Source organism: Nelumbo lutea, chromosome 1 (genome assembly GCF_056320005.1).
Source record: "Nelumbo lutea isolate HS-2025 chromosome 1, American lotus-T2T, whole genome shotgun sequence".
Classification (NCBI taxonomy): Eukaryota; Viridiplantae; Streptophyta; class Magnoliopsida; order Proteales; family Nelumbonaceae; genus Nelumbo; species Nelumbo lutea.
This window is the reverse complement of record NC_142684.1, coordinates 142,715,206-142,726,954: the sequence shown is the minus strand read 5'-3', so window position 1 is coordinate 142,726,954 and position 11,749 is coordinate 142,715,206. Positions and strand designations below refer to the sequence as shown.

The window sequence follows — 11,749 nt, the reverse complement described above, 5'->3', positions numbered from 1 at the left end:
TAGTATTATTACTGCCTTAGGTCAATAGAGCTTTATTGGTGAGAGAGGTAATTGGATCTGGCCATGCGCACATGTTAACAGGTTCTCAACCATCGTTAGATGGAAGAAAACTGCCTGAATTATCAACCAATAACCAATCAAGTGGACTCGTCAAACGTGGTGGTCAATCAGGAGTTATTTATCAAAACCATGGATGGGTTTTGATTGGTCAAAGCTCTCTTTATACCATATCTTTCTCATATCATAAATTTTCTCCTGAAATTATGCTCTAATTACTGTAATGACTTGCATGCATGCATATGCCAAAATTCTCATTGTTGTAATACAAATGGCAAAATTCTAATTAAAATAAACTTCACTGAAACATGTCCGAATTTAATTTTCAAGTAATTAAAACATTAAATACAACACTTGAAGCATGACCTCGATCATAGCAAATGTGATTCTGATAGGCCGGGTTTGATCAGATTGGGATGGGATCAATGAGCACAAGTTTGATGTGAGTTTTCAACCCTGTAATGACGTTGGTGAAGGCATCTCCATGCTTGTAGACGACTTCTATAATGCGTGCAAGGTTGACAACTGGCATTAGCAGAGGCATTGGTGCGGCAGTCGGTGTGATACATTCCTCGTTCAAAACCTTCCATGCGTTTGTGACAATCTTACGTAACTCGTTCTTTGCCTCTTCCCTTGACACACCATACTGCTTCGTATAACATTCAATAGCAGAGCAGACATGTCCTCTCTCTTGCTCAAACTTCAAAATTTCAAATTTATAGATAGAATCAAACCAATACAAGGTTAATTAGCTTAATTTAAGAGCTCTATTTATTATTAAATTAATGCTAACTAGCTAGAGCTAGCTATATATATATATATATATATATATATAGCTAGATTATATTAGATGGATGCATACCTCGTTAGTCATGATGTCATCCGAGAATCGACCGATGATACATGAACTCTTAACAGCATCAGGTGTCTTTGATAGCCAATCAAACACCTCTTTTGTTGCCATTTCTCCCATGCATGCGAAGATGGTATTTGTCATCATAATGTATGTACTGGTAATTAGGCCAAGCTTGCTAAACTCTTCAAATGTAGGAATGTGCCCTTCTTTCAACCATGTGGCTTCAATTTGGTAGGCTTCAATCAAATCCTTCATCTGGGGTTGGTGGCCGGGGCAGAATGAAGTTAAAATTAGAGTTATTAATTAAAAAGAGTGCGTAGGTGCGGTTAACTTGCGAGTTTAATTATGATTTCTTATAAACTATATATAAAGAGCATTGCCATCTAATTAATTACATTGATCATCCTTCGAATTTAACAAGATATATATAGAGAATTAATGGAACAAATAAATAAATTAATCACAGCCGGCCATTAATTGCTGCTTAATTATGTGTAACTTACCGATTCTTTTGCATAAGAAACACAAAAACATCTTCCTTCCTTTCTCATCTCTTCTTCAATTTCATTGTAAATATCTAAGAGTGTAAGGTATACCACTTTCATGTATTCTGGTAGCTTATCAGTTTCATTGGCATCCCACCTAAATATATAAACATGATGAAACTATATAAAGTGAGAAGGGCAATGAAAACATCTAACTAACTAATAAGTAAATCAACTTGTCAAAATTTTGATATAGATCCATGTTAACTTAATTGTGGTCTCATCTCAATTCAAACCTTCGGATTGCATCCGTAAGGAGCTGGAGTTCATCAAAGGTACCATATGCATCGTAAGTATCGTCTAAAATTGTATTGATGGCAATTACTTTGGTGAAAATCTTTCGTCCAAGAGAGTATTGGGGTTCAGGATAAACTCCAACTGTCCAAAAATAGCACTCTACCAGTCTGTCTCTTGCATAAGGTGTCTTTGATGTAAAATCTATATTCTTCCACCACCTGTACGTAAGTGTTAGAGATTATATTAGAGCAGATACAAACATATATATATATATATATATATATATATAGTTATGAAGGTTATCACCAAGTTCAATTCTCAGAGAAAACTGGGAAGCTTACCTTGATACTTGGCTTAGCTCGTTGAGATATAACAACTGTGTTCTGTTGAAATCTAACTTTGCAAGCTTGAGCAGAACTTGATTTCGTGATTTGTCTTCTTCGTAGAAAGAGATGAAATGTCGTGCCTCTATCTTAGGTATTCCCCTGTGGAGAGGCTGCTCTAGGGCATGCTTCACTTGTTTTATAAGAGTAGGGGATGTTGTATCCGTAGCCACAGACGACTTGAGATGAGCAGTGGTAAAAGCAAGGGCTTCATCTAGAACTTCTTCTCCACATTTCCCAAGGTATGCAGCTTCATACAAACTCAGCATACCTTGTATATCTCTAGCCAAGCTCTCTCTAAACTTTCCATCTTCATTTTTGAATTTCTTGAACACATCTGCTTGACCAACAGAAATAGGAAATGAGACCAAAAAACATAAGTCATAGATTATGCAGGGATCGATCGAATTGGGTGATGATGGGTCATAATCCCGAACCTGACCCAATTTGACCCAATTTCTTGAACACATCTGCATATGCGATTTTTGAATATCTAAAGACTTAATTTGAAGAACCAGCATGTATATAATATACCAGATTATGTGCATAACTAACAGAAACCTGCAGAGAGAAATATTAATATTGGGACTTACCACATGGTATGTTATAACCATGTTGCCTGAGTAATCGAAACAGAAGAGCAACAGCATTGAGATTATCATCCATATCATTAAAGTAGACAATGTGGGCATCGAATATCTGTTCTAGCATCTTGTCTATCTCTCTCTCAAAATGATACCCCAAGCCAAGACGTTGGACTGCGTCAATCAAACTCAACATTTCCAATGGTTTATTGGCAGTGCTCTAGGGCACGTGTAGTGTACATGTGATCTCGAATTTTATCGGAGGTGGAAAGCTAAAAATATCTCATTACCAGTTTGAATCTTCTGTTCACACCCATCTCGAATTTTTTGTATGTATCAACAATTCCCTTTCTCAACATTTGTTAGAAGTATTCTTCTCGGATGCATCCTTAATACATGGTGGAATGAACTTAGGTTATGGGTGATCAAGTTTGTTACAATCACTTTCTTTGCATTTCTGGATGTTCTTATCAACCATATGGGTAGGAAAGAGAAGTTGTTAGAAAGTAACAAGTTGAAAGATACAATAAGGCGATATTCAACTTTGAAGATGCATCATTAATTGTTTCTTATATTATTGGTCACCCTATTCACCCTAAACATGGTGGTCTTAAACTCCTTATCTTATAGAACCAACACAGTTCGGCCTAAGGGAAATGGTGCAAAGTTAGGTTAAACAACAAAATCAACATAGCTTAAGTATATGTACCATGACACTATTTCCAAAAACAGTAAGGGTGCTCTAAGAAAGATTATAGATAGTAAGCCTACAGTTTAAAAATTAGCTAAACAGTAAGGGTAGTTTAAGAAAATTTCCTAAAACAAATTACTATTTTTTTTTTAATTTTAATAATAATAATAATAATTGTTAAAATTAACAATAGTTATATTATACAATAGTTTGAATCTTCTGTTCACACCCATCTCATTGGCACATTCCATCACAATGTACTATTAACATCTCTCCTACTGGTTAAGGGAGTGATTTCATTTCATTGGAGGTGAAAAGCTAGAAATATCAGTACTTACCTCATTTGATATTTTTACAGTCTTGCTTATTGTAATAGTGGAACGGGAATTGCTCCACATTCAAGATCGCCTCACAAACATATCCACCATGCATTGGGAACATCTCCCGTGAATAATAACTTATAATACAAGAGATGGTAGGATGTACGTGTTAAGTCATTGTGTGTGAGTTCCCTGTGTCTATAATATCTTATTCTACAGTAATTCTCTTTTCTTTCCTTTGTTTATAATAGGGAGAAGTACAAATCAGCCCGGTTCAGAATTTACTAGGCCCAAAGTACAGGGGGAATGCATCCTGACCTGAATTGATGTCAAATTCAGAATTCTGCATCGTGTGATTCTGTACTTTTCCCTTGTTTATATCATTCACCTAGGATGGTGACTAATGAATACAATGTGAGTAATTAAATTCAAAGGACAATGTGATCTGCTCATGTCATGTCTTTGAATTTGGTGTTACAGGCACCTTAATTAGGTAGAAACTTTCACCCAACTTCCATCATGTGACTGAGAAGATTAGATAGTAAGATAGATAGTGTATCGTTTGCCCATCGCTTTATTATTTATGGATAGATTAGATAGATAGATAGATAGATCTGTAGGGTAGAAGTATTACTTTTAACAAGGAAAATTCCTTTTAAAAAAATTACTGTAGTCTATTTGTCGTCTTATAATTGCTTAACTATAACTCAAGTGTATGTGTGATTTTAACCAATTTTGCTTTTTTTGATATTTATGACATGCTTCAACTTTCAAGTCCATGGTTTGTTGTGTTTCCCTTTTTTGTATGTATCTTCAATTCCCTTTCTCAACATTTGTTAGAAGTATTCTTCTCGGGTTCATCCTTAATACATGGTGGAATGAACTTAGGTTATGGGTGACCAAGTTTGTTACAATCACTTTCTTTGCATTTCTGGATGTTCTTATGAAGCATATGGGTAAGAAAGAAACAAATTTCTTTCTAACAAGTAAAGTCGTTGGAAAGTAACAAGTTGAAAGATACAATAAGGCGATATTCAACTTTGAACATGCTTCATTAATTGTTTCTTATATTATTGATCACCCTATTCACCCTAAACATGGTGGTCTTAGACTCCTTATCTTATAAAATCAACACAGTTCGGCCTAAGGGAAATGGTGCAAAGTTAGGTTAAACAACAAAATCAACATAGCTTAGCCTTAAGTATAAGTACCATGACACTATTTCCAAAAACAGTTTGGGTGCTCTAAGAAAATTTATAAATAGTAAGCCTACAGTTTAACAATTAGCTAAACAGCAAGGTTAGTTTAAGAAAATTTCCTAAAACAAATTACTATTTTTTTTAATTTTAATAATAATAATAATAATAATTGTTAAAATTAACAATAATTATATTATACATAATTTATAATAAAAATTTCTAACATTATTAAAAATTTTAAACACCAATAAACTTAGAATAATATCATAACTCAATAACAATTTACTAAATAAATAAAAATTTAATAAAAGTAAAATTTATTAATTTAAATTCAACTTTGAAATAATGAAAAGTAAACACATGAAGCTGGGTTCAATATGGGTTATCCTACACCTACCTAAGCCCCTCATTTTGCCACATCATTAGGTTCTTAGTCTTTGGCCACATCATCCTACCTCTAGTTTCATCGTTGTAACAAAAGTGGAAACTTCCCAAACATTATAAGTATAGGATAATTAAAATAAATAAAATGATCAATTTATTTTGATATTTTTATTAATATATAAATTTTTGAAAATTTTAATTTATTCATACGCATATTTATTGAACAATCAATAGTTAATGAAACATTAATAACTAATGACATTTACTGAAAATTTTGGATATTTAATTATTATCAATAATTACGTCATTTGATCTTCTTACGGTCTTGCTTTTTGTTGAAACAGTACATCGTGGGTCCAAAATGTCTAATATCTTATTTCATGTTAATTATTTTTTCTTTTCTTTGTCTATGTCATTCACCTAGAACGGTGACCACTGACTAGCAAAGCAGCCTCTGATCCGGTCACCGTGGTCTATGAAGTTAAACGGCCTTTCTAAATAAGACAAGGACAGTGAAAGAATTTTCAGATGTCACATTGATTTGATGTTAATTAATTAAATTCAAAGGACTGTGTGATCCGGCTCCATGCCATGTCAGTGCACATGCACATGAATTACGTATGTAGTACTCACAAAAATTTCAAGATTTACAATAACAACATGCCATTTAGCAAGCTTATTATTTTATAAAAGCCTAGTATAATTAAAAAGGGGGGGAAACTTCATTAATTAAATTTAAAATTTTTTGAAAATTAATTTGTTCATATCAATAAATTTTAAAAATCTATTCATATCAATTAAAATATTTATTCATAAATTTTTGAAAAGTAATTTACTCATATCCATATTTGCACTAGGGACTTTTAAGATATTCAAGTTTTTTTTTTTTTTTTTCTATGGGGACTAGTTCTCGGATCAAATAGTTTGGCCATCTGGTCCGTATCGACGGTTCAACTACCCAGGTTTGTGGTTCATTGACCAAATCAACGATTTTTGGCCTAAAGTGGTTCTGGGGTGAAACAGAACCAGTCAAGTTACCGATTCCCAGTTTTCCAATCTAGTTTTGAAGATTGGATTTTGAGAACCCAAATCCTTCCCATACATAAAAATGTAAAACCCTTCCTTATCTTATCCTCTTCCATATTTAAGGATGAAGTGGATTGGATCCAAAATCTACATCCAATTTTCTATTATTTCTTGTTATTTATAAATAATAAACAATTAAAATGACATTAATAAACATCAAAACTTTTAATTATTTGATTAAACATATTGAAAACACATGAACAATGTGAGGGAAGAAATAAGTGATGCCAGGATGCCATCCACCATTTAGTCGGTGTACTGTTATTGTCTTTTTTGGGAATACGTCATTACCACCATTTTCTTGAAAGAGACGTGATGCTAGAGAAAGTAGATCCTATAATATCTATATTCATTTAAGTTAAAATGAAATACAAAAATATAAAAAATCAATTATAAATAAAATTTTAAAAACTATTCTCCATTCAAAATATTTGGATCACAAATACATCTTAATTTCAATTGCATCATGCAAGGTCCAAAAATTTTGGTTGTATTGGGTGCACCCATAGGGTTAAGCACCTTTACAGGTATAGAGTATGGTACAATCATCGCAGTAAGTGGTTGGAGAGAAAACGGAATTCCATTGCTCATATTCCCAATCTTGGATTCATTTCCTAGTGGAACGTTAGAATGCTTTTTGCCTTGGACATCTATGACACTTATTGAATTAGTAAGCACATGACCTCCCTTGGGAACCTCACAAGAGCTTACTACCACCCATGTTCAGCTTGGTGCCATCTTCATGGTGCAGGGCCAACCTTGAAGTTGAGTACTAGTGTGTCTAGACGCGTGTCGTTAACCACTTCGAAACACCAGTTTTAATATTTATAAATTTTTTTCTGATTCTCAAACAATTACAAACACAATAAATGGTGAGAACGGATCGTTTTCCATAGGGAAGCGAGGGAGAAAAATGTTATTTACTTAAATTTGGGAAAAAGAACACAACTAAGAGTCATAGAAACATATAATTTAATTAATTAATTGAAAATCATTAAAATAAAATTCAAATAGTGTTAGAAGTGAAAAGTGCAAAAAATAAAAAATAAAAGGAATGAAATAAAAAGTCTTTAATCCGATCAGAGGTAACAGTCTCTAGATTTCTCATTTGACCCTCATATTTCTCGAGATAGGCCTTCTGTCTTAATTGGCTGAATTTCAGATCTATAGAAAAAAAAAACAAGAATCAAACTGAATGAAAGTAAATTGTAGAAAGAAAAAAAAGATGGAACTGGAAGTGAAAGAACAAAAATAAAATCTAAGACTACTAGTTGGGATCCGAATCTAGAGGTGATATTAGTGGCTTAGGTGAATTGCAAACAGGAACCCCTCCTCTTGCTTGGGCGTTCTCTTCTTCCTCTACCCTTGAACTTCTCAAGATTAGCCTTCTGTCTTACTTGTGACCCGGCTCCATGCCATGTTAGTGCACATGCACCTGAATTACGTATGTAGTACTCACAAAAGTTTCAAGATTTACAATAACAGCATGCCATTTAGCTAGCTTATTATTTTATAAAAGCCTAGTATAATTCAAAAGGGGGGAAACTTCACGTGTGGCATGTCACCTCAGTTGGACGTCTAACCCGATCCAGTCAAATGTGAGTCCACTTATAAATGGATTGGTCTCAATTCAGTCTAAATCCAATAAAAACCAAATCCAATCCAATTCATTAAAATGTTAAATAGAATGAAATATAAAAAAAATTATATAAAAGCATTTTTAGTATTAAAAAAGCATTTTGATAAAAATATGTTCATAAAATTGCTTTTACAAAAGCACTTTATTGAAAGTATTTCGAAAAGTGCTTCTATAGACTTTTACAGAAGTATTTTTATAGAAGTGCTTTTGTAAAAATGCTTCTATAAAAGTACTTTTGCAAAAGTGATTTTCTAAAAGTGCTTTCGTAAAAGTGCTTTTATAGAAGTACTTCTATAAAAGTGCTTTAATAAAAGTACTTCCGTAAAAGTTCTTTTGTAAAAGTGATTTCATAAATGTGTTTTCATGTAAAGTACTTTTGCAAAAGTACTTTTATAAAGTGATTTTGTAAAAGTGCTTTTATAAAATTACTTCTGTAAAAGTGCTTTCATAGAAGTACTTTTGTAAAAATGCTTTCCTAAAAGTATTTTTATAAAAGTACTTTCGTAAAAATACTTTTCATAAAATTACTTTTATAAAAGTGCTTTCGTAAAAGTGCTTTCATAAAAGTACTTTCGTAAAAGGGATTTTATGTTGTTTTCAATTTTGATTGATTTTAAATTGGACAAGGGTTTTGCCGCATGATTGGATTATTGGAAATTTGGTTTAGGTCTAATTCAAACCAAAAAGAATAAAAACCAATTTATTTTGAATTAGCCCAATCCAATAATTATAATGGACCGTCCATATCCGATTTGATAAGGTTTGGAAATTGGACCCAAACCAAAACTAGTCGATTGACAACCCTACTTGTGATTGAGAAGATTAGATGGATTAGATTAGAAATATAGATAGTAAGATAGATAGATAGATAGATAGATCGATTTGTATCGTTTGTCCATTGAGTTACTATTTATGGATAGATTAGATAGATAGTTAGATAGATAGATAGATCTGTATCGTTTGTTCATTGATTTACTATTTATGGATAAATTAGATAGATACATAGATAGATATATAGATAGATAGATAGATAGATCTATAGGGTCTCATTATTTTAGAAATACTATTTTTAATAAGGAAAATTCCTTTTAAAAAATTATTTTAGTCTATTTGTCGTCTTATAATTGCATAACTATGACTGAAGTGTATGTGTGGTTTTAACCAATTTTGTGTTTTTGATATTTATGACAGATTTCAAGTCCATGGTTTGTTGTGTTTACCCATTTTGTATGTATCTTCCCTTTCTCAACATTTGTTAGAAGTATTCATCTCAACTGTCTCCTTAATACATGGTGGAATGAACTTAGGTTATGGGTGATCAAGTTTGTTAGGCCAATTTCTTTGCATTTCTGGATGTTCTTATAAAGCATATGGTTAAGAAAGAGACAATTTTCTTTCTAACAAGTAAAGTTGTTAAATGGAACAAGTTGAAAGATACACTTCATTGTTTCTTATATTATTGGTCTCCCCATTCACCCTAAACATAGTGCTCTTAGACTCCTTATCCTTAGATTACCTGTAGCTAGATTATAGAATCAACACAACTCCGCCTAAGGGAAACGATGCATAGCTAGGTTAAACAACAAAATCAACATAGCTCAGCCTTAAGCTCAAGTACCATGACATTAACCTGGGTCCAATTCACTTTCTATATCATCCTATAACAAGATTACAAGAGAGATCTAAATGACATTCGATTGCAAAGATATATCACCCTAACTACATTCAAATCTCTGGCACATTGTTCATGACATAGTAAAGATATATCACTCATTGTTCTTGACATATGGTCTAATAGTAATGTAACTACATACACAATAAAAGGAGGACAAACATTTAGTCCACACCCTAACTACATTATAAAGCCCCGACCCATTGTTCATGGCATAGCAAAGATATATCATCCATTGTTCATGACATTTGGTCCATTAGTAATTTAACTACAAAAGTACACACAAAAAAAAATGACCAACATTCAATCAACCATATTAATGAAGAATGCACTATCAACCCACCTATTAGTAAAGTATGAGAAAATATCAAGCCTGAGTGGGTTGAGTTTAAATTATGCATTCTTCAAAGAAAGAGGAATAAAAGAAGTACAATATTAATAGTTGTCAAGTTTGGGTGTGAGTAATTATTCAACTATCCAAAATGTTGTGGAACTCAAAAGCAACATGTCTGTGAATGAGGTTTTAAGCCTATGAATACCTGATTTTTTGATTGCTCTATTCTTCATCCTACATACAAGATTTAAAAGAAGGTCAATAAACAACATAACAATCAACAATTACATCATAGGTAAAATGTGAACTTGATAACCCAACCTGTCTGATTAGTGGTGCAATAGGTAGATACTACAACCCTACTCTACCACCTCTCCTTTGTTGACTAGATTGCAAACAGAAAGGGTAGAATTAGTAAAAATATTATAGTTGGCGTAAGAGCCATGTCGTTGACAAGCCTACCTAGTTGATGTAGTAGCTTGTATATCTGGGTACCTCAAACACCTTCTACCACCACTATTTGGATTGGCAACCCTTCTTGAAAACAAAGAACCAACTTCATATGTGGAAGGAATACGAGTGGCTGGAGACGAGGAACCCACACCATGTGTACTTGCATTTCCTCTTCTTGCACAGGCCTTTAGACCTGTCATGTAATTAAACATATAGTTAGTATGTAGAAGATAAAGTATTGGATATAAGAGTTCAAATGAGATGTTTGTATAAGTTTACCTCTTGGGTTCTACTACTGGTATTGGGTGGAGGAGCACGGAAGTTCCTTCTATTGTGTCCAGTGACACCACATATGGAGCACCTTACATTCATATTGTGCACGGTGTGATGGACTTGCTTTATCTTCTTCTCTTCTCGTATTGAGTGGAGGTTGACTTGGCCTTCTCTCGACTATTGGGGGTTTAACTGGATGGCTAACTACATGTTTTCAATATTTCTGTCAAGGAAGAGCATGAACAAAGTGTCTATAGACCCTAGCATAAGTGGCCTTATGAAAGGCTACATCAAACAAGTCTTGAACTGATCCCCTTGTTTAGGTGAGAACTTCTAGTGTATGAGCACAGGAGATGCCACTAATGTCCCACACCCTCTATGTGCATGTCTTTGAATCCATCTTGGTGATATAATCAACCATGCCAGCCCCTAATGTTTGAGATACTCACACTATTTGGACTGAAAAACTCTAACATATCTACAATTGCATTATATGATAGTGATCATTTACACTAAAGTATTTACTACAAGAAAGTAAACATAAGGATATATGCTAATTAGACATTACCTGGCTTCTCTCCTTCTCCTATCAATGATTGTTTGCACCTTTTATAGTAGCTTAGCACTGGGTGCATTGGCAAACTCATGTCTTTCATAGATCTTTTGCATCCATCTTTTTTGGATGTCCTCCAACATCTCAACAATTGGCATTGTCCTGACATCTTCAATCCATGAGTTGAAAGACTCTGTCCAGTTATTTATTATGTCATCTAACTTAGCAATAGGATCAAACCCATGTCTAGACCATGTCTCTGGAGGGACCCTGTAAAGGAAATCATATGCATCATTGGATATGTTCTTGATAACTTTCATATAATGAGTAAAATCATACTATGAATATGATTTCCCAACAGCCCATACAACATCCTTTAGTGCTTTCCCCTTAAATGGTTTCTTGAAGTTGTTGCATAAATGCCTCAAATAGAACCAATGGTTTGCACTAAGCATAACAACTAATACTTCCTCAACTATGCCC

General features: G+C 33.3%; 1 protein-coding gene across 1 annotated transcript; it reads right to left on the bottom strand.

The window, feature by feature from the left end:
• Nucleotides 1–314: 314 nt before the first annotated feature.
• LOC148878036 (sesquiterpene synthase 2-like) lies at nt 315–2,871 on the bottom strand. Its single transcript, XM_088948054.1, has 6 exons — nt 2,672–2,871; nt 2,037–2,415; nt 1,695–1,913; nt 1,417–1,555; nt 920–1,168; nt 315–757 (listed from the first exon to the last, which is right to left on the bottom strand). Exons 1-6 carry the CDS (start codon nt 2,856–2,858, stop codon nt 464–466), a joined length of 1,467 nt encoding a protein of 488 aa, XP_088804180.1. The 5' UTR covers nt 2,859–2,871; the 3' UTR covers nt 315–463.
• Nucleotides 2,872–11,749: the final 8,878 nt, after the last annotated feature.

Bases quoted from the DNA above. Each gene is read 5' to 3' on its own strand.
- LOC148878036 (XM_088948054.1), bottom strand. From the start codon at position 2,858: ATGTTGAGTTTGATTGACGCAGTCCAACGTCTTGGCTTGGGGTATCAT. The intron at 1,914-2,036 runs GTAAGCTTCCCA...ACTTACGTACAG, and splicing joins GAGCTAAGCCAAGTATCAAG to GTGGTGGAAGAATATAGATT. The intron at 758-919 runs GTATGCATCCAT...GAAATTTTGAAG, and splicing joins ATGACATCATGACTAACGAG to TTTGAGCAAGAGAGAGGACA.